Source organism: Gymnogyps californianus, chromosome 5, assembly GCF_018139145.2.
Source record: "Gymnogyps californianus isolate 813 chromosome 5, ASM1813914v2, whole genome shotgun sequence".
Lineage (NCBI taxonomy): Eukaryota > Metazoa > Chordata > Aves > Accipitriformes > Cathartidae > Gymnogyps > Gymnogyps californianus.
This window is the reverse complement of record NC_059475.1, coordinates 58,270,359-58,298,284: the sequence shown is the minus strand read 5'-3', so window position 1 is coordinate 58,298,284 and position 27,926 is coordinate 58,270,359. Positions and strand designations below refer to the sequence as shown.

At 41.0% G+C, this 27,926-nt stretch overlaps 1 protein-coding gene across 1 annotated transcript in view; it reads left to right on the top strand.

Moving 5' to 3' along the window:
- The window catches only part of BEGAIN (brain enriched guanylate kinase associated), a 159,535-nt gene extending 131,830 nt beyond the window's left edge, over positions 1-27,705 (top strand). The window contains exons 7-9 of the mRNA XM_050897760.1: positions 19,369-19,476; positions 23,000-23,083; positions 26,335-27,705. Of these exons, the coding sequence (XP_050753717.1) occupies positions 19,369-19,476; positions 23,000-23,083; positions 26,335-27,705 (1,563 nt within the window). The remainder of the gene's footprint in view (positions 1-19,368; positions 19,477-22,999; positions 23,084-26,334) is intronic.
- The last annotated feature ends 221 nt before the right edge of the window (positions 27,706-27,926 follow it).

Genomic DNA, 27,926 nt, shown 5'->3' with positions numbered 1-27,926 from the left:
TCACCACCCTCACAGTAAACAACTTCTTCCTTGTATCTAATCTAAATCCACCCTCTTTCAGTTTAAAACCATTACCCCTCATCCTATCACTACACACCCTTGTAAAAAGTCCCTCTCCAGCTTTCTTGCAGGCCCCCTTTAGGTACTGGAAGGCTGCTATAAGGTCTCCCCAGAGCCTTCTCTTCTGCAGGCTGAACAATCCCAGCTCTCTCAGCCTGTCTTCATAGGGGAGGTGCTCCAGCCCACTGATCATCTTCGTGGCCCTCCTCTGGACTCACTCGAGCAGGTCCATGTCCTTCTTATGTTGGGGGCCCCAGAGCTGGATGCAGTACTCCAGGTGGGGTCTCATGAGAGTGGAGGAGAGAGAATCACCTCCCTCAACCTGCTGGCACGCTTCTTTTGATGCAGCCCAGGACACGGTTGGCTTTCTGGGCTGCGAGTGCACATTGCTGGGTCACGTTGAGCTTCTCGTCAATCACTAAAGTTTCTTTGTGCTCAACCTGAGGGAGCAGGAGTATATTCAGTACTTGTTAACCCTTGGTTTTTCATAGTTACAAATACCAGAACAGCAGGACTTTCAGAGTCCTGCACAGGTTAATATACAGAGTAACTTAGAGTAACTTTGAGAATGGGTCTTGATAGTAAATATCATCGAGAAGTACTGTTGCATGTAGTTGAGGAGCTGAAAAATGACCACATTTTCTATTCTGACTCGATTTTCAGTTCTGATTTATCCAGCAGTTCTTCCCAGTAGTCAGGAGGTGGCAGCTTCTGCAATCATTATAGAAACAGCCAATCATATTTTTTCCCCCACTTTCAGGACAGTTGAAAAGTGCTTTTAAAAATGAGATTTGGGAGAGGAGAGATATTAACATCAGTGTTATGAAAAGGTCCAGGCTGGAGGGATTTTACTCACACACACACACACTTGGCTCTTTAATTTGGAAATTCCTGTTCATCTTCACAACAAGTGGTATGATAATAAAATGGTTCTCTCATCAACTCTGGACACCATAATATTTCCCAATGAGATTACTGGATTTTAATCCTCTTTTAAAAGAAATGTTCTGCATCTTATCCATGTTATGAACACAGAGTAATGCTTTTCAGTTTTAAGCCCGGAAAGCAAATTCTCTTTTAAAGCTCTGTTTTGTCCGTTGCATTTTGAAATACAGAAGAGGATTTCTATAGTGATAATTTGAAGAAAATCTTTCAGCAACACATGAATAATGGAAAATGACCCTTAGAGGGAATCCTTTAATATTTTTAAATGTTCAGGCCACTTTATTTAAGCAACACTACAACAACAACAGCAAAAGAAATACACATCCTCCAGAGACGTAGAAGTTGTTGAAGTGGTATGAGAAGTGTGGCTTCTGGTCAGTGATTTTCTGATTGAAGCTTGAACAGAAGCCGTAACTCAAGGTTTTTTTCTGCATCTGCATCACATTAACATTAAAGACCAACCTGAGCGAGGGTATAGGGCTCTGTCTTGGTAGATAGTTTAACCACTTGCAAGGTGCTGTTTCCACCTCTTCCTTCCTATTCACAGAGGACTTGAGCATCTTAACCTGCTGTTCAGATGCTGCTCCACATCTTCCAGACAATCCCCTAGCACAGAGCTTAGATGTTCTTGAAATGTCTTTTCTTAGACTAGAAATGCAAATACGATTCCAGCTTTCATTCTCCAAAATTAGAAAGAAGTCACCATCAGTTCTACTATATATGTAAAATACTGCTGGAGACAGCCACAAAGCTAGATTAAGATGAATGCATACTGCTGAAGTCCATTAGTAGGACTGTTTCCAATGATTGCAATTAGAATAAGGGATTTGTAAAACCGCCACTGAAAAAGGGTGGTATAGATTGCAGTTACATAGCAGCAGACTGATATCATACGACTCTTTAAATAATGCATAGAGCAGCTGAGTCACCTGCAGCAGGAACATTTTAGGCTGCTGCATAATTCAGGAGCTTTTGTCCCTATAAAGAATACATTCAGGTTTTCAGTTCTAAACTTCTAACAGGTCCGTGGTCACTTGACAGTGATAAATAGTGACAATTAACATGTTGTAGAGTTTAAAGATCTCACCGTTTGACTTTCATTTTTCATTTCCATTTCTCCTACAGTCCTCACACTCCCATTCACCCTCATGTCAATGACCTGACTCTAGGTCCCGTTCAATGGCAGCCTTTCTTCTCGCTGAGGCTGATGTGCGGTGACCCCTGCTGAGGCTTTCCCAGGGAAGACTGGACAGACTCATATGGCCATTCAGAGCAGCCCACCACAGCTCAAAGCTTTCACAAAACGCCAAACCCAAGGAATAGACAGGCTGCTCTGGTAATGACCGTCAGCTACATGGAGCAGTGAGACACCTCTACGGTGGTTTTCACTGCACCAGGACACGCAGGGAACATGTATGGACTCAGCCTTCTTCAACTAGGCAACAAGCATCTCATGAAATGTTAGCCAGCTTTCTGCAGGATCTTCAAGGAGTTACTCACCAACAGAAAAAAATATGGATTCTTCAAACACAGGAATTGCTGATTTAAATGTTTATGGCATGAGCTAGATGGATCAGATGAGTTGATCACAGTGGTCTTCTTGCTGGCATAGAAAACTTCTTAAAAAAACATGTTGTTTTGACTGGGTTGGCTAAAGTATTTATGAATGCCTGGATTTTCACACAAGACAGATCTAGAGAACCTAAAATCTGACATGGCACCTCATGCCAGCTCTTAAGTTGCATTTTTGTTAGCTATCAAATAGCAATTAGGACATTGCTTAGAATCAACCTCCCGTATCTAATCTGCTGGAAAATATGGACTTTGAAATCACGCCAGAGTGGTAGGAAGTGTTTCTGTACCTTCTGATACTGCCTAGTTTTATCACCACAAGCTGTTAGCACAGCCTGTGATGAGGTTTAAATAGTATAGATCTCCCATTGCCTGCAATGAAAGTTTTTTTTTTCCTCCTACTTACCTGTATTAAATTATACTTTAACACATTTAAAAATACCCATATTAGGTTATTTTTTCCTACAGCTATAACAAGTAAATTGAGAGGGAACCAAGCGGTAGTTTTGCTGATGACTTTAAGCTAGAGCTAGATTCTGGAGCACACCAAGACTTTTCCCTACCATAGCAGGTTACAGAAGGGGATTTTTTAAAGTTTTGATTCAGAATGTACATGACCTCCTTACCTCTAAGAACGACTCCTATGACTTCTGCTGCAACTTGAGACTAGTGCAGAGGCATCCCAACATTACTTTCTAGCTGTCAGGTTGCCTGAAGGTTAGCCTCTTACTCACCTCAAATATACTCATGCAAGGGGACAGTATTCATTCCCTTATTTTGGAGTGGCAGAACGGAAAGGATGTTTGTTAAGATTCAAAGCTAGAGCTAAAAATTAGGATAAAGGAACTCTTTTAACAATCAGAGATTTTGTCTAAAGCCTTGACACAAATTTCTTACCACTAATGAGAACCAACACAGCTCTTCAGTGTCCTTCCACATTAGCACTTTTCTCTCGATAAACAGACCCCAGGAGCTGAAAAGCAAATTATATCGCTACTCTTAAAGCATAAAATGTTATGACAGGAAGCCTTAGAAAAGGACCAGTAAATTAGATGTCAATTCTGAAGACAACAGGTACATGCAATGTACTACATTGTGTGGAGGATACATTCAAACAGAACAATGTGGAAATACAAGGAAAACAAAAGCCGATAAACCAAGTCACAAACAAAAGTCATAAACGAAAAGTTGAGGACAAAGTCAGACTAATTAAATTAAAAGTTTCCCTGAACTTAAAACTATGATCCTAGAAATACTTTTGAACAACAGCGAGATGGAGGGTGGAAGGAATAAGAAGGCAAGCAACAGGAGGAGAAGGATACAGACTTTTCTAGAGGGGTGCCTTTGGGTCTAGCCTCCAACCTTTAATTTTGTGGGGGTATTCTCTGACAAATAGTTCCCATTCCTTCCTAAACTTTATGATTAAAAAGAGTCCCCCTAAAGTTCCTTCCTAAGATCAAAGCCATAAGCATCAACCAGCACCGTTCTCAAGCACAAGCCTATTTTTTTCCTTCCTTTTCTGACAGGTTCGGGGGCCTAACATCCTGCCCAATACTTATATTTCCCATAAGCCAATAAAGTCTTACTCTTCACAATGAGAGAGGATTTGGTTATGGTATCTAAATCTCATTATCCAAATGCCAGATAATAGTTTACCTACCAGGCTCCCAGGGCTTTTCATATTCTCTTGGCAGGAAGGAAGTAGCTGTCAAATGATTTCAGCATCCATGATTGAAGGACCACCCTTTAGAGAAGGGAAAAAAACCCAAATTACCAAAAGAGCAAATTCAAAATAATTCATTTTAACATTGTGTGTTTACCAGGAAGTTTTGTGTTTTGGTTTTGTTTTGAGTTTTGGGTTTTGTTTTTTCTTTTTCCCGGAGAGCTGTGTCTGAAAGTAAATGAATTAGTTATAAGCAGTAATGAACTTTCAGAGCAATGTTACTCGACAAACACGACAGTTAAAAAAAGAAATCAAGTGCGTTAAGGTTAGAATGAAAAGCTCATTACAGACAGAGTTTCCATCTCTGATGCTTTGCAGAAGAATTTTTCAAAATCACTCAGTGTAGCACCCAAAGATATACTAAATTCTTCTGCTGTTGGGGCACTTCAAAACTCAGGGACAATAATACTAGGCAAAGTCCCCCCATCTCGTCTCTGTGGCCCTGTGTTGTCCAAATGTGAAGCAGCTCCCTCCTGACTATACTATAACTGTCATGCGCTTCTTACACCAGCTTTGCAAAGCCTCTATCATAAACTGCCTGTGCTGGAAAATGTCTCCTTCTGACCTAACTGAGGCATTTCATAAAATCACAGAATCATAGAATGGTTTGGGTTGGAGGGGACCTTAAAGATGATCTAGTTCCAACCCCCCTGCCATGGGCATGGACACCTTCCACTAGACCAGGTTGCTCAAAGCCCCATCCAACCTGGCCTTGAACACTTCCAGGGAGGGGGCATCCACAGCTTCTCTGAGCAGCCTGCTCCAGTGCCTCACCACCCTCACAGTAAAAAACTTCTGCCTTGTATCTAATCTAAATCCACCCTCTTTCAGTTTAAAACCATTACCCCTCATCCTATCACTACACACCCTTGTAAAAAGTCCCTCTCCAGCTTTCTTGCAGGCCCCCTTTAGGTACTGGAAGGCTGCTATAAGGTCTCCCCAGAGCCTTCTCTTCTGCAGGCTGAACAATCCCAGCTCTCTCAGCCTGTCTTCATAGGGGAGGTGCTCCAGCCCACTGATCATCTTCGTGGCCCTCCTCTGGACTCACTCGAGCAGGTCCATGTCCTTCTTATGTTGGGGGCCCCAGAGCTGGATGCAGTACTCCAGGTGGGGTCTCACGAGAGCGGAGGAGAGAGAGAATCACCTCCCTCAACCTGCTGGCCACGCTTCTTTTGATGCAGCCCAGGATATGGTTGGCTTTCTGGGCTGCGAGCGCACATTGCCGGCTCATATTCAATTTTTCATCCACTAATACCCCTAAGCCTTCTCCGCAGGGCTGCTCTCAATCCACTCATTGCCCAGCCTGTACTTGTGCTTGGGGTTGCCCCGACCCATGTGCAGGACCTTGCACTTGGCCTTGTTGAACTTCATGAGGTTCGCAGGGGCCCACCTCTCAAGCCTGTCAAGGTCCCCCTGGACGGCCACTTCAAGTCCTTGCCTTGCCACATGGGCCAGAAACCAGATGAGCATCTTTCCCTCTTCACTCAGCTGCTCTTAGCAGGAGGCAGAGCTCTTGTGCCACATTTTACTTTAAGCCAGAACATTTTTTTTCCTACTGATTGCAATCCAACTTCCAAATTCAATGGAAACTACAGACAATGTTGAGCAATATGTCTTAGGGAACACTTGCAAAAATACATTTTTTAAAAACAGCAGCCTATATAAGCTTCCACCTAAGCGTCCTAAAAGAACTGGCTGAGCAGATTCCCAGCTTCCTACTCCAAGCTAAATTAAAAATACATACTAATGTGTTAAGCTGATGTTTATTTTAAGTAAGTCTCTGAATGTTGGGGTAACTCTGAGAGGTTGAAAAAAATGCTCGTCTGTACCAACTTCCAAGAGGTCAAGCACAGAATGGGGTAAATAGAGGTTGTACAAAACACGAAGTGATTGTTTATGATGTTCAGCTACTGGAAAACTGAAACACAGGACTATAAATAGTGGAAGTCAACACGTTTTTATGAAAAATTGTTAAATAAACCACTATTTCTTTAGCAAAGGCAATCAAGTAGATACATTTGGATAGTAATACATGACGAGTACCACTTCATAGGATTGTGATTACAAAACTACAGTATCAAAAGCAGCTAGTAGATGGGTTGCAAAATTACCAAAAACCACCTCAAAAAGTAGCAGGCACTGGGGTATTTCCATTATAAAAGAGTCTTTTCAGAGTGCTGGATCAGGGGAGCCCAGTGATTGGTACAGTGCTCAGCATTAATCAGTGTTTTCAACAGTGTCCTAAAAGTAAACATAAAATTATTGCTGATAAAATGACATAAAAATCATTAGCAACATTGTTAAATGTTGATAAGCAAATCATTCAGAATGACCGGTGCCTTTCATAAGCTGTGCCCCTTCAGTCAAAATACGTTTTCCCACAGACACCTAGAAGCATAAAATCTATGAAGGTGCTTTGCAGACCATAACAAAAAAATGGGAATGGGGAAGTGGAGGGAGTGGGTCATACTCTGGAAAGCAGAAACTCAGGAAAGGTCAGTGACTTCAGTCAGACTGGCTGAACAATTCAACATGAGCTCCCAGCAGCATGCCATGACAAAGATGAAAAAAGTAGCATTTGTATAACCATGGAAAAAGTGAATAGAGTAGAATGGTGATTTTGCCACAGTTTCAGACAAGGGAAAATCCAGTTTGAAGACAGTGGCTGAAGTTCTGATATTTACATTTTCTAAAAGGGTGTGCAAAACCACTCAAGCTGCCTGACAACTGAAAAATAAGATGAGAAGTAAAGAAGCTGCCTCAGCAAGAGACTCAAGGATCTCACTTGTTTAGTGCAGCAAAGAAAGATGACTGACTTGTATAAATGTCTTCACAGGGAGAAAATGCTAAACGTCAGACAGCTTCTTAATCAGACAAAACAAGAATGATGACTACACTCAGGGTCCAGACATGTTCAAATGGGGAAAAGTGTTTGCAAATGCAGAGGCATAAAGCTCCTGTTACCCAGGGAAGTAGCATATTCTCCATTTCTTGAGGTTTTCCCATCAAAACTGGCAACAGGTCATTTCCAATCAATTACTGAAAGCCTGTCTGTCCTGGTTTCAGCTAGGACAGAGTTAATTTTCTTCCTAGTAGCTGGTATAGTGCTGTGTTTTGGATTTAGTAGAAAATAATGTTGATAACACACTGATGTTTTTAGTTGTTGCTAAGTAGTGTTTATACTAAGTCAAGGATTTTTCAGCTTCTGATGCCCAGCCAGCAAGAAGGCTGGAGGGGCACAAGAAGCTGGGAGGGGACACAGCCAGGACAGCTGACCCAAACTGGCCAAAGAGCTATTCCATACCATATGACATCATGCCCAGTATATAAACTGGGGGAGCTGGCTGGGAGGGGCAGATCGCGGCTCGGGAACTAACTCGGCATCGGTCAATGAGTGGTGAGCAATTGCATTGTGCGCCACTTGCTTTGTATAGTTTAATTCTTTTAGTATTACTATTGTCACATTATTATCATCATTATCATTGTTTTTCATTCCTTTCTGTCCTATTAAACTGTCTTTATCTCAACTCACAAGGTTTTTTTTCCTGATCCTCTCCCCCATCCCAGGGGTGGGGGGGCAGTGAGCGAGCGGCTGCGTGGTGCTTAGCTGCCGGCTGGGGTTAAACCACGACACTGTCTCAGGTAGATTCACATTAGTTGCAAAATCCCTTCATGCTGCTTTTCCCTGGGGACAGTTACAGACCCAGAAAAGTGAGCTTCCCATGAATTACAAGACTTATGTCTTGGGAGATATGGATTCAGTCCTTGCCTCTGCCAAACACAATTTGTATGCCATTGAGCTAGTTACTTAAAGCAAGCTTCATTTTACCTCATTTAGGTATCTAAAAGCTAGATATCTATTTAGCATGTAAATGTCTGAAGCATTTTTATCCTCAGCATCTCTGTCAGACAGTGGAAAGAAGGAGGCACCGTTGGAGAGCTGTTCCTCTGACAATTCTCAGAAAAATCACTATACAATGAGGAATTTCACGTTTTGAAGAAATCTCTATGCTGACTGAAGGAAGACAGGAAGGTGACTGGCTTAGACTTGGACAACGACACTCTAGACATATAAATAAGGGAAGGTCTGCCTTAACCTCTGCTTCAGCAGAGGATATTCAGGATATTAATATTTATAAGCTGCTGTGAAAATAATACCTTACAGACTTAATATTATTAGGAAATATATGAATAGCTATGATAAATGGTATCAAGAATTCACAGTGTTCAAATTTTTGCAAAGCTCTAAGGTGAAAGAAAACTGAATCTTGACATAGTACAGGACAACATTCAGACTGTGAGGCAGATCTCTGAATGCCACGAAGAAATACTGAGGGTATTGAATCCATGTACGCTTTCCTTAATGGCAAAGATAGCTTAAAAGACCTTTTTCCCAAACAAAGTTTTTTTTCCATTTTAAAGGGTTATTTTTCACCAGACTGGCTTTCAGGATGGCAACAAAGTTGTGCCAGCACAGCTGATAGGGCCATGAACTGTGTGGCAGCAAAGGCCTTTTAAAGCAGATTCACAACTGAAAAAAAGGACTGTGGCGTTACAGTATAATGCAGAACAGATAAGGAGGCAAATGAAAGCCCAGCATAGCTCTGAAACGGCACAGAGGAGAGTAGAGCTGATTCAAGTAAGACAGTTGATCTTATGACATGTATGAAAGGTTATGACATTTCTCTTGACCAAAAGGTAGTCAACATGTCATCTACACAAACTCTGGAGGCAACGGTTCAAGTGACCACCCTGAATAGGAACATAAGGAACATACATCAGTGAGTTTCCCATCTGCTTGTAGGAGCAAATCCTTTCATAAAAATATATCTGTGTTTTATTTTCATTGGATTTCATCCCAGCAGTCTGATGGGGAGGATGTGTTGCACTTCCTTTATAGTAAAGCTTAATCAGTACATTGAGAGATCCATTCTGCAGCCTTTCCTTATACCAGGAGAGTTTACTCCTCAAACACTAGTCAGCAGAAACAGTGCCCCTGATATGAGGATCAAATGTGACTATACCTAGCAAAGCCTCATGTGACCACAACCATGCAGCAAACGTCACTCCAGCTCTCTAGCACACTCCTGCGTGTCCCTCCACCCACGGTTTCTCAGCAATTCCAAAGAGCCACAATTAAACCCATATAAAAAAGCACTACAACAACAACCACCAAAACAGCTCTGCAGAGAACTGCATTAGGAGGCAGAGGAGACTTGAGTAACATATTAGCAAGATTGGAAGCAAAATTCTCTCTTTGTTCAAGCAATTTACATAATAACTCTTTCCTTTTTTAGACTTTTTTCACACTAGTTATTTCATACAGTCATTATACTTGGTTATGGCAGATTGAATTGGGATGCTGCCAAAAAGACACTATTTAGAAGGGTCTGAGGGGCTGGATATTTGAACAGAGCATTTTACTTTAATGAACTTGCCCTGCTCTGCCTTGAAAAGAGCTTATAGGGATTTTCTCACAATGTTCTCAAGGAGCTGGGGTTGATTGGGGGGAAAAAAAAAAAACCACCAAACCTTAAACAGCTTTGCCTAACATGAGATTTTACAAAGTAAATAGCAGAGATATTTTTTAATAAAAAAGAGGGACTAATTCACACAGAAAAGACACAAGTGCATTATGCTTATTCCCTGTAGTACACTTGCAATTTTTCAGCCAGCTTACCAAATCTTTCGAATCAATATCCCAGTTGATGTTTCAATGTGTATTAAATAGATTCAAGAGGTGAGCAGAATATAACAGCATACACACATTGGACGTGGACATGTTTTTAAGGATTGAAGTCAACAAGAGGAAGAGCCCTAGATGTGAACTGGGGTAGTCAGGAGACAGAAGCTTACAGGATAACGATAATAAAGCAATAAGACTAATACCAGGGTTACTATCGTGACAGGCACTGCAGGGAGAGCAGACCTGTTGGGGCTGGCTCTGAGCTGGCCAGGCACCACCGAGCAGGGCTTGGACGCAAATCTGGCTCAGCACAAGTCTTCACTGCAAGAACGGATCTTGTGCACTCGAGTGCAAGTATAAACCTAGAGAAGAAAAGTCAGCCTTGCCACATGAGTGTGATAAATCAGAGCAAACTTTTCTGAGAGAAGCAGCTTAACTCCCAAGAGAGATCATTTAGCTAAACAGTTATTTTAAGACAGCAATTACAACGGGAAGGGGAGGGGAGTTTAATTTTTCTTCTACCCAACTAATTATTAAGAAAAAATGTCAAAAGGTAACAGGAAATGTGAATTTAAAAATTCCTAGAGCAGAACTAAATATTAAAGAGCAAAGTACTGTAAATAGTCTAGCCTTAGTTTTGTTATTTGGTTGGGAAATTGCCCTTGCTTAGGTAGCCAACTCGAATTAGAATTCACTTGCGTATTAAAATGACCTGCAACTAATATGAATCAATATAAGATTTCAAAGTTCAGAATTCCACATTTTCCTTCCTAGGCCATTTTACTTCTTTACTCAGAGAAATTAATGAAACTTTCTCTTCCCAGTCCATTTAAGTAGAGTCTAAGCAACATCCTGTCTCTAGTAATTTCTCCATTTCCACAGATGAACCTGTGTGGCTAGAAAGTTTGAGTATCAAACAATCAGTTATTAGAGTGACAGCTTCAAGCCTGATGAGCCTACCTTGTCTGGCCTGCAGTAATGGTACTTCTCCTTTTCTACCCATTCACATATCTTCTTTTTCTTTTTGCAAAATGTTTCGCTCCTTACCAGTAGCTCAGTTGAAGCCTTTATTCCTTTCATTTCACTATGACCATATAATTCTTTTTAATTATTTTGATGAGCTCCTAGGTAAAATTACAAAATCAAAAAAACTTAAGCTATGGCAAGAGCAGACAATCTAGTGTCTTCCTGAGCCAACCCAAGGCTCATACAGCTGTCACTTCCTTTTATCCCATGTGTTCATCATAAGAAAGGCCTGTCACATTGGAATAATGTTCTTGCCACTATCTTCTTTACTTGGAAGAACTCCCACATGACAGATTTTTGCAGTAGGTAAGGCCTCAGACACAAGACACATCAACAACATATCTTCTCTAATCCTCCCAGAAAAGCGAGCATTTTAAAATCCTTAATGCCATACATTTGTCTCTGAAGAATGCAGCCTTGTCTGCACCCTTGGCAGCCTGGAAACAGAAACTAACTTTAAATAAATATTAATATACTGTAGAATAAATATAATGAACTAGTCATTACTCCTTACCGTAATGTAAGGGCATTCCTGAAAACCAGGCTCTATTAGCATTATGAAGAGGTGTTGAGACAAGGATGGCTGTCCTGGGGATTACTGCAGTGGGAAGCAAAGATGAGACAGTGGTACATCATGAAGTACAATGCAGAGGCTGTGGCAGCATCCTGATATGTCCCTACACGTTCCTGCAGTTTTGTTTGTAACTTGACAAAGAATTACCTAATAAATTAGCTAAACGTTTGGCTCTTTTCCTCTAGTTGCCTGTAAAGATGCACATTCTTAAACAGACTTGTGGGTTCAGTGAGTCTGTAAGTGAATGGCTCCTTTGGATACTCATTTTACTGTTAAACCAAAATAAGATTGTTATACAAAGCAGTAAAACCAAAAACGCAATACATATTAAATGGTGCTCTCAAGCAATGATGCGCACCTGCACCCCAAGGATCATGTCATGAACTGGTATCTGTTGATACAGTTTCATTATTTATTGAAATGTTTTTCATTATTCTTACTTGTTGTTCTCATCTTGTCAGTTCTCTGTTTTTATTACAGTTTCTGCCCAGGGGTGCAAGGGAGTGTGACTAGGGGATATCCACAGCTAAGCTCTTAACTGGCAGATAAACTCACATAGCTCCAAAGCATCCATAAACATGCACACACACAAACACATAATCTGTCATAATAACATGAAGATCTGCAGAGCAGAAACTAACATGCAGTAATGCTTAAAATCATGAATTACTGCAGAGAATACTCAGTAATATCTGCAAATCTAAACCATACTTTGCTTTTTTATGGGCCAACTGATAAAATATGTTATTGTCATGGTTTGACCCCATGCCAGCAACTAAGCACCATGCAGCCGCTCATCCCTCCCCCCTCCTAGTGGGATGGGGAGGAGGATCGGGAAAAAAAGTAAAACTCATGGGTTGAGATAAGAACAGTTCAATAACTAAAGTAAAACAAAATATAACACTAACTAACTAATAATAAAAATATAATAATAATAATAATAGTAATGAAAAGGAATATAACAAAAAAAAAGAGAAATAACACCCAAGAAAAGACAAGTGATGCACAATGCAATTGCTCACCACCCACTGACCGATGCCAGAGCAGCGATCCGCCCCTCCCGGCCAGCTCCCTCCAGTTTATATGCTGAGCATGACGTTCCATGGTATGGAATACCCCTTTGGCTAGTTCAGGTCAGCTGCCCCGGCTGTGCTCCCTCCCAGCTTCTTGCACACCTGCTTGCTGGCAGAGCATGGGAAACTGAAAAGTCCTTAGCTTAGGATAAGCGCTACTTAGCAACAACTAAAACATCAGCGTGTTATCAATCAACATTATTCTCACACTAAATCCAACACACAGCATTGTACCAGCTACTAGGAAGAAAAGTAACTATCCCAGCTGAAACCAGGGCAGTTATGTATATGGTTTATGGGGAAGTACTGTAAATAGAACAGCTGTTAACTTTAAGAGTTACAATAGAAAAAAAAGTTTTATTTCCACCACAAGTTTTCTCATTCTTGTTTTCTTTACATTGTCGGATATGCCCCGGCCTAGTCATCCCCACCACCACCCTGGTTTCTATTTAAGAGTCTGCCAGCAAGCTAAGAGGTCCCTTGGTTCAAACACTGTATTTCAAAACTGTGCCTTGCTCAGGAGAGGCCATGACACACCTGGATGGGAAGAAGAGTGCACATAAGCTTGAACTAAGCTACGTTATTACCCTCTGCAACAGTGAAAAGTTTCCATACCTGGTAGGAGAGACTATTACATACTCTCCTAACCTTCAGTTCCATAAGAGATGACTATTTTTATTTATTTCTCACCAGGATATGAGATATGCACTGACAGATGTTATAAAACAAATTCATCCTCACTCATCATTGAAGTACTGTCACTGAACAATCACTGAGAATGCATGGAGCATCTGGGTGCCCTTTCTTTGTGATAGATAACACACTCTCATCCTCCATTATTAGTGTAATTATCAGTAATAATTAGATGCTGCTTCATTAACTCCAGAAGACATGCATTCAAATGCACCAAGTCTAACCTGAGGTCTGCTTGAAGTCCTGATGGAATACAGGGAGAAACATAAATGAACTTATACCATATTCAATGCATACTGGCTCCCTATTTTATTAGGACCTGGAGATGTATTAATTATATATTAAATAATCTTTGCATAACAATAGAAGCATTTACTTCTATGGCAGATGTCAGTATTTGCTAATAACAGGATTTTAAAATACTGTATATCATAACAACCCCAGATGCCACATACCAGTTATCACAGCAGTCAAGTGAGGTATGGTAGCCATAATTTGTTACAGAACTCACAGAATGGTTGAGGTTTGAAGGGACCTCTGGAGGTCATCTGGTCCAACCCTCCTGCTCAAGCACCTAGATCAGGTTGCCCAGGTCTGTGTCCAGACGGCTTTTGAATATCTTCAAGGATGGAAACTCCACAACATCTCTGGGCAACCTTTTCCAGTGCTCAGTCACCCTCACAGTAAAAGTGTTTCCTCATGCTCAGACAGCACCGCTTGTGTTTCAGTTTGTGCCCATTACCTCTTGCCCTGTCAGTGTGCACCACTGAAAAGAGCATGACTCTGTCTTCTTTGCATCCTCCCTTCAGGTATTTATACACATTGATGAGATCTCACCTGAGCCTTGTCTTCTCCAGGCTAAACAGTCCCAGCTGTCTCAGCCTTTCCTCATAAGAGAGGTGCTCCAATCCCTTAATCATCTTCCTGGCCATTTCTTGGACTCTCTCTCCAGTATGTCTGTATCTGTCTTGTGCTGAGGAGCCTGAACTGGACACTGTGCTCCAGGTGTGGCCACACTAGTGCTGAGTAGAGGGGAAGGATCACCTCCCTCAACTTGCTAGCAACACTTCTCCTAATGAAGCCCTGGTTACCTTTGGCCTCATGTTCAACTTGGTGTCCACCAGGACCTCCAGGTGCTTTTCTGCAAAGCTGCTTTCCAGCTGGGTGGCCCCCAGCATACCTTGGTGCACAGGGCTGTTCCTCCCCAGGTGCAGTACTTTGCACTTCCCCTTGTTGAAATTCATGAGGTTCCTGTCAGCCCTTTACTCCAGCCTGTTGAGGTCCCTCTGGATGACAGCACAGCCCTCTGGTGTACCAGCCACTCCTCCCAGTTTTGTGTCATCTGCAACTGCTCTGTTTTATCTTGCATAAGATGATTTCAAAGAGATTATAAAATAGCACCTTAAAATATACAGATCTTATTTTGAAAGTATACCCCCATAAGCACTTGTTCGCCAACTACGATCCACAGAACAATAGTAAATACATTGCAGTTGCTTAGCAGATACCTTACAGCACCTATTACTATTTGCAATGAAAAGATCATGACTGGTGCTCTGTGAGAAAAGTACTGAGTTAACAGTGTTACATTGGTCCAAAAAGGTGGAGAATTTCTCCCGTGGAAGTGCTGTCTTCCTCCTGGACAAGCACAGTAGTAAAGAAAAAAGGGAACAAAGTTCTACCTGTATTCCACATCCAAAACCATCGCAGTAAACCTCTGTCCAGGCATTCAGGATGGGATATCAATGCCACTTCGGTGGTATTTGTAACAGAACAACTCTCTCTCTCTTTCTGTCTGTCATTCAGGCATTACTTATTAAGAGGTATTTCCAAAGGAATGCTGCTGGCCACTAATACCTTCATGGTCACTACTACCATTATATGATTCTCACGGTAGCATTGAAATGCTATCCGTTGAAATGTTCCTTACAGGAATATCAAGAAGAGATTTACTTTGCCATATTTGAAAAGGCTGACATTTCCACAGACCAGCACTGCTTATCTGCAAAATTGAGACTGATTTCAAAAGGTCTATACACATCTCAAAGCTCCCGCAGGACAGCAGAGATGACAGTAAGCAGGCTAGCCTTGACTAATAGGCTGACACTGCTTTACGGTAGGACACTCTCCAGCTGCTGGAAAGCATTGAAGGGAGACTGAAACATTACCAGAGAGACAGCCAACTTTTAGGCTGCTCCATTTCTGCTGAAAGACTGGAGTAGGAACCTTTGTGGATCCACTAATACGCAAGAAAAGCAGATGTTTTCATCCAGCTTTTGTTACTTTCCAAAATACACTTATCTATTAATTATTTCATGCTGTATCAACCTACCAAAACTCTTTTCACCCCACTTATATCACAGATAACAGATGCAGGGACTAGATGATACCAAACACTTTTGAAAGTGACACCTTATATTTTAATGGATCTGTAAATATGTGAGGGATGTTGTCACTGTGATAGATACAAATTATAAGAAAAACAAGGTTCCAGATAGAGATGATTTCTTTTATTATATCATTTGATCCCTTTCCATATCTTTTGATCCCATTATATCAATGATACCCATTTCCTTCACCAGATCTGAGAAGGAAGCAGTGAGGCTCACGCTAAATCCAGGCTAGGAGCCAGGGCTCCGAGCGCTTGGTTCTCCTAACATTAATATCAGCACTGTGCACTGCTGGAGTCACCCAGCAGTACGAATTTGATCTGACTCAGACGTGGGCACATGATTGCAGTTCTCTCATGTTAGTCAGACACTATGGAGCTGTATTCTTTTATGCTGGCTCTGTGCCGGGGGAGGAGGCAGGGGCAAGATGCACTGAGCTGACTCAACAAAGATTTCTGAACAAAGACCCACCAGAAGCTCAGCCTGGTACATAGTACAGCTATGGCATTTTGGAGTGGACTTCAGGAACCCTCAGCTCAGCTGCAAGCTATTGGCATATCAATAACACCATTAACTTAATCTGTTACTGAGTTTTGAGAGATAGGTTGTTAGCACCTGCAGAGCGGAAAGCAGTGCCAAAAGGAGAGAAGAGAGGTCACCAGCCTTATAGAAGAGCAGGAGGACCAACCATCTAAAAGCTACCAGAAATAGAGTGATCTGCCAAAAGTAGCTATCAGTAAAATAAGCATTTCTATTTGTAACTCACAATCACAGCATTAATATTATGATTCCCGTCCTCCTTTCATCCCTCTCTGACATCTATACCTGATGCTGAAAATATGATTGTCCAACTGCAACTGGAGAGCTCAAAGTTGCAGTCCCCAGTAACCAGCAATCCTTTTAACGCAGTGATCCAGCACTACCATACCATGTCTTCCAGCTGCACCATTTTCCCCAAGGTGGTGTCAGGATTAAGCCTCTGCCCTCTTGTTGCCACCACTGGACCACAATAATATCTGGCTGAAGCCCTGAACTTTCAAAGATGGACACACAGTATGCGGTCAATATGCCAAAGCCTTTCAGGGTCCTGTCCACCCTTAGACTACCTCATTTTGCCACAGTGAGACAGAGTCTTTGCTCATGTCAACAACAGTGATTTCAAGAGAAAGATGTGGCCATATACAGGTGGAGAAGATTGGGACTGGCCTTTCTTTCTCATTCCCCCTCCTCCACAGCACTGCTGAGATGTTTATTACTTTGGTGTCTATCTGCTGACCTGTATAGTATAAATTTGGACTGAGGCAAATTTTACAGTTCAACAAGTATAAAATATTTTTTAAAGTCACGCTTGGTCAGATACAAAGTCTGGAAAACATCAGCCCAAAAGTTATCATAACTGAAATAAAATGAAACCATAATTCAGTCAGATTCAGCATTACTCAATGCAATGGAAAGTACTGCTTCCAAAACCTGAATCTTCTGCCCTTTTATGAGTTTCTCTCTCTGCTGAAGACTATAAATCCTTGATCAGATGATCTTTCCTGAACTGTAAAATATATTGAGTGATGTTCAATTTGGTTAGGCAAGAGCAACACTTACTGAAATCAGAGAGACTTAGAGCAAAAGGGGGTCCTACAAATCAGCTGCCCTGACATTGACAACTTGTCATACAAGGATTGATAAAGTCTTCAATACAAATGGTTATTTGGAAGATTAAGTCTGTACTCAGTGGACCTGGATCCTTCAAAAGCATGAAATGACTTGGAAAATTGAGGGGACACATTTTTCCCAGATACTTAGGTAGTCACTTGTCTACCTCATTATGCAGCTAAATACCTTTGAAAATGTAATCTTCAGTCATACTCTCAAAGGAGACAGATTTCTAGAGGTGCACAGATGTCCAGGAGGTTTACAAAGTGCCTAGTTGTTTAGTTCACAGTAAAATCAATGAGAGTTAAGGGCCTCATATAAAACCACGTCGATCTGCCTAATTAAAAACCACAGCCCCTAAGATCATGTGTCTTGTTAAAATGAGTGAGGTTGGAGCTCTTGCAAGCTCTCAAAGCTACGTTTTGGCTTTCCATGATATAGTCCCCAGGCAGCTAGCAGGAGCACCTGACCAATGAGAACAAGAACGGGAGAGGTGTCAAGCCTGCACCAGCCTCCAGGCACAGCTGGGCTGTCAGAACGGAGGTCTTGCAACAGCGGGGAACAGGCGGTCTGTAGAAAAGCTGACATTAAAACAGGACAGTCCAGACCTTCACAAAGACATTTCAATCATATCTACACTGTTTAAAGCAAGCTGTAGGTTTGCTTAGAGCATTTGAGAAGGTGTTTTTCTTTAAATAGCAACTTAGGATGAGAGTTGCCATTTCCAATTTAATCATCTTTCTTTAATATAGCCTGGTGCTTTGCAGCTGGATAATTAACCTTGATATTCATTCGGACTTCAAAACACACAACTCCCATTGCTGTCAATTAGCTGACAATGTCGAGTGTGTGTTGATGGAAGATTTTTGTGTGACCCTGGCAATATGGCACTTGGGAAATTTCAGTAGCTAATACAATCGTCCTGCTGGAGAAAGTCCTTCACAAATTACTCTAACAACTTTAGAATGGGAAGTGAGATTGTGAATTTGTCACTGGATTGAGTTCACTAAACAAAACAGATGTACATTAAAGTTTACCCTACTTTCTGTTCTTATTGCAACGCTGCTTTCTAAAAGACCCCTCCAGATAATTGGCAAACCTTCATGTTATCATGGTCTTGTACAGCTCTGAGTGCAAGGAAGATGCCCTGATCTCAGCTAGAGCATTCAGACGCTACCATACTTTTTAATACTAAGGTAAGGCTGGAGGCAGAGTTATAAATTATTTTTACAAAATAATTTTTGATATATGAGGCGGTGCAATAAAAACTGCAATATGAAAATGGGACACAGCATGGGAAGGGCCAGCGGCACTTTACTCTTCCTGCTGATTTCTTTGCATTTATAATGAAGAGTTTCAGCCTACTGGTAACAAGATTAAATTAGTGGGCAGCAAGAAGTTTGAATCAGACTATTTTCCTGTTATCCCACAGCGGGTCACATTCTGCTAATGAACGTTAACCCTGCGATCAGGCAAACATTCATCTTGAGAAATGAACAACCTCATTCAGGGCTTTTAAAGCAGCCAGCATAGTCAACAGCTAAAAAGAAATTGGCTCAAACACAGCTACTTTCCTTTTTAAATACTGTTCTTCCTCCCTCATGAGAATGGGAGCTAATGGCCTAAGTGAAACATTCTTGTAGCAAAAGCCAAGAGCAGCCCAAGTCCCTTCCAGGCTAGAAACCCTGCCTTGTGACGAGGAAGGAATAGCTGACGCTCAGGTGAATGCTTTTGCACAGGGTAGCTAGAGCCTTTTGTGAAGGTTCTTAATGTGAGCTCAATTTGACCTCCATATTTTCAAAGTAAAGTACTTTGCCTCATCTGCTGAGTGAAAATAGCAAAAAATACTAAGAAAAAAAAAGAAATATTTGTCTGTTGTGCTTTTCCCTGGATTTGAGAATGACATCAACCTTTGGGCCTTTTTCTGAAATATTCTGACAGTAGAAAAAATACTGACTACTCCATTTTCTACACAGGGTCAACATTACGAAGAGGAAAAACGGGCTTTGAGCCATGAAATAATTGCACTCAATAATCACTTAATAGAGGCCAAGGTGACAATAGATAAGTTGTCAGAAGACAATGTAAGTATTTAATTATGGATACATCTTGAGATTATATTCAGAAATAAATTAGGCCATGCACTTCCCATGAAATTACAGAATATTTTCTTATTGTTTACGTAAAATGTAATTTGTCACCTCGACAGTTAAAATTCATGTTTGATTGTTCCCATCATTTTGTAAATTCAGCTCTCCCTATGCTATGGGGTTGGGGTGAGACTTTTCATTGATATTTTTTTCCTTATGTCTAACCTAAAACTATGAAAAAAACATTTTAAGAAATGGCAATATTCCCAGATTGATTTTGCCATCAGTTTCGGTCAAGTAGAGCAAACTGGTGGAAGCACATGCTCAGAGCTGTTGCGTGGACACATGTATGGAGTTAGGATTCATCATAAGGATTTTAGGCACAGTGTAGAGCCCTACATTTCCTGCAGTTCCTCTGATCTTTCAGTCTTTGCTCACTGAAATGGGATGCACAGCGCAACTGAGCTCTACTAGCAAAAGGTAGGATTGACCCAACCTGGTCACTCAGATTATTGCAGGGAGCGGGAGCCAGGTTTTCCTCAGCTGTGGTTCATGTGTAACAATTTACCTATCTCTGTGTGGAACGAAACAGGGAACATCTCTGGCGATTGTCACCCTGCATCTCATTAAACACTGCTGAAAACCGGCATGCATACTGCAGCTGGCAACCAAGCTCATGAAATCCTTCCAGGGACAAACCTAAAAAGACAGCAAAGAAAGGAAGATTGCAGGCATTTAGTTCATTACTGTGCCATTCCTTAGACACTTAATAAAAAATTCATCTACAGAAGACATATTTCTGTTAGCACTTATTTCTCAGCATCTTACATTCAATCTTCCCATATTTCATATGAACTCTTAATCATAGCAGGGAGCATTTGATCCCATTAATACACCTGTTGATGTGAATTGTGCCTATGCAATTAATAGCTTTCCAACGGAAACAAAGAGTTCACAGTCTGGCCTTTTACTTTACAGAAATTGTGTTGAAACAACAGTTACCTCATAACTCTAATGGCTATAAACTAACGGAAGGTGGTAAATGCAATGGGCTACATTTAGGTTTTAGAAGCACAGGTATATGTCCAGACTAATTCAGCTGAAATCAGTGAGTTATTTCAGATCTAAAACAGAGGGGGACAAAAACTGTAAAACTCTCCCAGTAAGTATGCATGCATTTGCACTACTTCATGGAGTCAGGTTTGAGCCCACATTTGAAGACATGTTTTCACTATTCATAGTTTTTAAGGCAGCTTAGACTGGACTGGAGTTCAGAGTACTCTTCTTCCAAGAATTATTCTGAACTACTCTGAACATTAGAGTATGGTTCAGAAGCTTCAAATAACAGTACCACTTCTTCATACTTTAGGTCGATCCACAGACAAAATTCTGCCCTTAGTTATGTAGCATCACTAATGAAACTAAAGGTTAAATTCCAAATTTTAAGATAAAGAAATATGAAACAAACCATTAATATGAATGTAGAGACAGTGTTAAACTGAAGAATTCTACATGGGGAGAACATGTTTTTGTCTTGCCAATATTTATTCCTTCAATTATATTTCCCCTTATTCTTCTGACAGATACGTAAAATGATGCTTTTGATGCAAAAACATGTTTTAGACTATGGGAAACACTTTTGGCATTAATTGCCAATTATTGTTCTAGTTGCCACAGATGTGGCTAGTTTCCATTTAGATATACATTAAAGGAGAGAAAGTGACTCCAGTCGCATGGCTTGTCCCAGCATGTTGAGAACAAAGTACACGTGGCACATTTAACTCACATGTAATTTTTCTGTAGTAATTTTTAAAGCTGCTAAAAATAAAGTGTCAGAAATGCTTTTTGTACTCTCCATGACAACTGCTTCACAGAAACAGAGGCACACATCTTTTGAAGAAAGGATTAGATTTTGGAGTGATTTCATTTTTAGGTGCCTAGTAATGCCATATGGGACTTGGACTACTTGTCTGTGCTGTACATCGTGCAGCAATATATTATGTGTTTGATGTGCATGTAACGTGTCAGAATCACACGCACATGCAACAGATTTTGCTTCTAAATTGAATTCTTGGATTCCTACTGTTTGCAGCTGTTTTCAGGAATAAAAATAGTGTGTACTAAGATAAAATTTAAGACCTACATAAATGAATGTATCATCTCCCCAGTACATTTAAGGCAGAAGTGGCATGTATAAAAGCTCACACAGACACAAAAAACCCCCACAAACCAAGAGTATATAAAGGCCCTTGAATATGAAGATATAATGAACTAATGATCATAGGAAAACTACATTTACTACCCCCATGCCTCACAGACTCCCAGGAACATCTTCTTGCACCTGTTATCACAGAATACCTTTAAAATGGTATTTCAAAACAGAGGGAATTTCCACCTTTCCTTTTCATAGAAAAATTCCTTACCAGTTTTTAAAAGAACAAGTGGAACAGTAAAAATCAGTATGCAATAAAATTATAACATTAACTCCAGAGAAAATTCAAATCATTTCAGTATTCAACACCTTTTTTCTATAAACATTTCCTAATTTTTACAGATTAACACAGCCTAGTGTCCGTAGTACCTTTATGCTTTGTCTATCTGTATCTCATCTATGCCCACCTATAAAGTCAACTTCTGAAGCCAACTTTGTTTTTAATGGCAGCTAGATCAGGAAAAGCAACATACAACTCTTACCTCCAGGGACCCAGAGATACTGGTTGAAGGATACAGTTACACAATCACATGTGCTAAATTAAATTCAGACGAAGGGCAAGTCTATGTACTGAATTTTCCCATTAAATAGGCTGTGGGAGCCATTCAATACAAAAATGGTACAAGCAGCTTGTTTAAATTCTCTTTTTCCCTGTGTGGAATTCTCATGGTAATTTCTTACCCAGTAAAAATATCCTGTTCTGAAGCACCAAATATTTGCAGTGAGATTTAATATATTTGTATAGCTGCATTCTGCAAGATATGAAGGGAGCCAGGAACCAGCAAGAAAGTTTCATAAGGAGACAAAGGCCTTCTTTTTAAAAAACAATACAATGTATATTTCTGCAATGAATTTCTCCCACAGTCTCATAAGATTATTTAAGCATTTTCTAAAGTAGTATCTTAGTGCTAATCTGGATAATACTCAGTAAAAATTGTCTGTTCTTAAATTTTCTTTTTGCTTAAAAGATCATGTTTATTTTAGCCTTCATAGTGCCATGCATGTTAAGAGTATAAAGTCCAGTTCCTAACGGTAAGTATCTGTCTTTTAAAATGCAGATTACTGTTCTGTAGCAACAGTTCTCAAAATTTTCTTTTTAGTAATTTTATCCGACCTCACGGAGCAAAGGGGCAAACATCTCAGGACTGTGCAAGAAACACAGAATCTTAATGTATTTAAAAGTTAAAGTATGCTCCAAATTTCCCCAAAGTCAATTTTTAAAAGATTTCTCAGGCATGGGAGAAAGGCTCAAAGCCACAAGCTATCTGCAAGCTTTAAAAAACAGGCTATTTTTTGTTTTTCTAGGAGCTCTATAGGAAGGACTGCAATTTAGCTGCTCAGTTGCTCCAGTGCAGCAAGAATTACGACAGGGCACATAAGCTTTCGGAGGTAATGTGATCGAACTTGGTGAATATTCAAAGAAATAAATATTTTATGGAAAACAGGTTATTTTACATGTATCAATTCCAGAACTTGTTTGCCCTTAAGGCTTTGATTTCTCCTCCCCTCCCTTTAAGCAACAGGAGGGCTTGTGCACCTACTGGTATTCTGTGCAGCTGAGGGAGGTGCTGACAAAATCATAGCCACTGATGGAACTTGGAGGTACTCTCTTCCCCAAAATCTCTGCTATCCAGTAGAACGGGCCTGCACTGATCACACAAAAAAAAAAGGTTTTAGCAAAACGAAAGTACTGAGAACTCTAGACTGAAAAATGCTGGGGGGGAACAGGGGGGTGAGAGCAGGGAAATGACAAGCTGCAGGCATCAGAGATTCTGATATAATCAATTTTCCTCCTGAAGCTATTTTCCAGTCCAGCTAATTTCTAAACCTGAATTTTAAAATGGACTGACAGAACAAATATCTTTTTCTAAAGCAACCAGAGCACTGAATGATTGATTTCCAAGGTGTAAACTTCAATTAATAATCCTTGCTTCCAAGGAAACTAGGCTTGAGAGACAGACTCCTTAAAGGGGAGGTAAATATTATCTTGGTGAACTACACTGTCTTTAGGGATGCAGGCCCTACACAAAGCAATAGCACCTTCCTCACGTATATTGCTTCGGTGAAGGTCACAGAGAAAAGCCTTCCCTTATCAGTCCCATCAGGTTAATGTCCCCCCCAAACGGTCTCTCTTGTGCAATTCTGCAACGGAATAATGCAAAATGGAATGTGGAATGTATAAACCATTTCTAAGCCAGCAGACGGCTTCAGAGCACTAAACAACCCTGGTAAATAAGGATAGAGCAAGATTCTTCTGTCAAATGGGTGAGGATTTTCTGGAACGGAGACAGAACTTCCAAATTAACCATTATCGTGGTCCTGTTATTTTTTCCTAGTAACTGACTTCCCTTAGCAATTCATATCCAGGAATTATCATGACATTACTCCCACTTGAAAGCTCCCTAGGACCTTAAAAGTACTTAGCGGTTCACTTGCAGAAAACTACCACAAATGTGGGATCTCCCCACAATTTCCCAGACTGTCATACACTCAATTAAATAGGCAAAGTCTCCACTCATAAGTCCAAGTATTTATTAATTTAGCAAGTGTGAATGTGCTGTTATAGCCAATGAATTCCTTACAAATGCAAATATTGCCTGACAAAGTATTGTATATTACCCAGAAGCCTAAACTATAGTACAATATAGTAATGTGACAGCAATATCATTTTAGTAATTCCAGTTTCCAGTGCAATGCCCAGAAGATAATGTTCTTTTTCTTAATTCATTTCATAATCTAAATAATGTATATAAAATAGACCAAACAGTGGTGTTACAGGATACTAAAACAATAGCTGCCCCATACAGCAGTTTCACGTTAAATGAACTGTATTTCTTTTCCTCATTTCTGTGGCAATTTACAGCAGCCCTATTTTACAATCTGTTTATTCAATCTTTGTTGCATCTGTACTTACTATGACTAATATTGCTGTCTGACAGCAGATTGGCAATATCATACTCTTTATTTCCAATGGAAGACATGTGAGCTAATCAACAACATAATGATTAATCCAAAATATCCTGGAAGGTCTGTTGGTTGAAAAAACACTCATCCTACTCCACATTAACAAGAATGCCATTTCACAACATGCCATATTTTGAATACTTTGAGTTTTGGGGATTAAACCAACTTGAAAAACTTCCCAGTGAAGCTAAAAGAGGAGCTCCATATCTTATAGGATGTGAGATCATTACAAGGAGCAGGCATCTTAAATTTCTGTGGCCTAAAATAGAGGGGGGGCAGGGGACTACCTCAGTATTTGTAGGGTTCTTTCCTCTAGAGAAACAAAGTTAAGGAGGGAGTGAGATTGTTAGGGATATAAGGGTAACCGCTGATTATTTGGTGAAGAGGAACTTGATTTCTACGTATAAAAAGAAAGTGCTGAGTAAATCAGAGTTCAGCCAAGCATTCAAGGGCTAAATTTCTAAGTGGCGTAAATCAACATGGATATCAAAGGAGTTATCACAGTCACAAACTCAAAACTTAGTCCAAACATGAGTTGTTCTGATTTCCAACAAGAAATACTGAGAGACAGCCATCATGCAGCTCTCTCATATCCCTGTCTGATCATTGATAGAGATCTGAAATGAGCAAGGCAGATAAAATTTGACTGGCAAGCATGCTTGGTGATACCTGCGTAGGCATTACCTGCCAGACTTCCAAGCTGCACAAGCAATGTGGTCTCTCAATCTCTTCTGGTCCACATGTCAGAATGGCAGGTGGAACCACCGTCCACAGAGCTGATCCTGACTTTCTCCAAAAACTATATGATTTCTGATGCATAACAAACTTATTGATTAATTCTGACTAGTCTGTCACAGGAATCATAATGTAAATTCAGGTCTTATCTCTTATTTCTGTTGTGTACTAAGAAACTAGAAAAGCAGTCAGCTAGCAGCTGCTGGAAGAGGGGAACATGTTGAGGCTTATGCGGATGGTTGATCTGACAAGCAGTGTCCGACTGCTGGGGCAAGGAAGCCAGTTTGATTTGTTTCTTCCCAGCACAGGAACACTCCTGTCATAGCAGCCAGTACCATTGCTTTAAGTGTCAGTGAAACCAACTTTCCTGCCTCTTCAAACAGCATTGTTCATCAAATGCAATGCTGGAGGGCAGGAGCCAATTTGGCACCAGGTTGGAGGCCAGACGAGCTCAAAGAAAGGCAAAAGAACAACAGAATAGATCTGATCTCTTCCTCTTTTTTCCTCACCCCAGCAGAGCCCTCTGCACCCCCACACTCCAACTGCAAATCACACCCATGCACACAGTCTGGAAAGTATTGCTGTAGGCCATAATTCCCTACCTGCCTTTTTAAGATCGTTGTTTACTACATTCTTTACATCTTTCCTATCCAACCTGAATTAACTTGGAAGGAAACCTTTCAGTTTCACAGTGTTTTCCATGAGGGGAAGCAGATGAAGATTTCCAAATGTTAAGTAAATAAATGAAAGTTATTTGATTACGTTTGTTTTCAGAAATGCACAAAGATTGTGGCCATCACATTAGTCAAAGAAAAATATATAGCGAGCTATGTAATGTCATAAACAGCACTCATCTATCCATGTTGTATAAGCCCAAGCAGACACCAGTATTGACATGTACCCTTTTCTCCTTTCCCCTTTGCCATCTCTTTACATTACAGTTGCCATCTGACTTTCAGGAAAGAGTCAGCATCCATCTGGAAAAACATGGGTGCAGCCTTTCTGTCCCCTTGTGCCACACATCTTACGCTGATACCATACCCACTTGCGTCATTGCCAAAGTACTGGAAAAACCAGATCCAAACAGCTTGTCTTCACACTTGTCAAGCCCATCTACAAGGGATCTCAATTTTCAGGACTCTGCCGGAAAACTCGGACAAAGGCCCCAGTACAAGTCGGACATCTACTGCAGCGACACCGCCCTTTACTGCCCCGAGGAGAGGAGGAGGGAGAGGAGGCAGAGTGTGGACACGCAAGTGAAAGATGTGGGGTTCCTGCGGTCCCAGAACTCCACAGACAGCACCGTCGAAGAAGACGGTTTCCATTCCAGCTTCTCTCACGAAGCCTTCCCAGAGTACATTACCTCTTTGCCGACTTCCAGCTCCTATTCCAGCTTCAGCGTCACATCCGAGGAGAAGGAGAACGCCCAAGCCAACACTCTGACAGCCTCTCAGCAAGCGATCTACATGAGCAACCGAGACGAACTGTTTGAAAGAAAGTCACCTGCAGGTTACGAGCATCAGGGAAGTCCTAGGTTTGCCAAGTCCAAACCTGCGCAGCACATGGAGCTTGCCGACGACGAGAACTCACCCACTTTTACCAGGACTCTGCCTCCGTATGCAAACGAACCTTTTCATTTCTCAGCCATAACACCACAGCAGGCTTTAGCGAACCAGAAAATGAGGAATGAGTGCAGGAGCAGCCACCTTTCAGAAGAAGACTTGCCTGGGCGATGGAGACAATTGAGTGTGGAGGACATTGGTGCGTACCCTTACAGGAACACTGGCAGGCTGTCGCCCTGTAGTTTTTCAGAGCAGTACTACAGCAGCCCTATTAAGAAGGGAGACAGTCGAACAAGCCCCATCTACGCTAGTTACAAAGCAGATAGCTGCTCAGAGGGAGACGATATCTGCCAAAGCAGACTTGTGGATTCTTGCTTCCTGAGAACAGACAGTGGCCTGAATATTGACATCAGCACTAGCTGTAAACAGGAAAAATTGCCCACTTACAAAACAAAAGAATCAAGAGACCAAAAAAATGAAAGGATCACCGTCCAGTTATGCAGTAGCAAAAACATTGAAAACAGCCCGGTATTGAAAAGAGAGTACGTGGACGTGAGCCCCAACAGCTCCGCAGAGTCCCTCAATCAGAGTTCAGTGGAGGCTTCAGAAATCCACCAGTCTTCCATGGAGCAAGGAAGCCATTCGGGCATTCACAGCAAACAGCAGCAGTTTCAACGGACTGGGAGTACTGGTTTGAGTCGGAAGGACAGCCTTACAAAAGCACAATTATACGGAACCCTTCTGAACTAGGCATCTTCCAAAATGGCAATAAGACAACAAACAAAAGGAAGCAAACAGCATTTGATACTTGTAGTGAACAATAAGGTTCTAAGAAACAGGATTATTATAAAATATATATTCATAATGGTACTATATGTTTAAAACAAAATCTCTTCAAAAATGTTATACAGCACTTTTCACTTAACTTCCTTTCCACGTGGGAGACCGTCCCCTCCCCTCTTTTATAAACC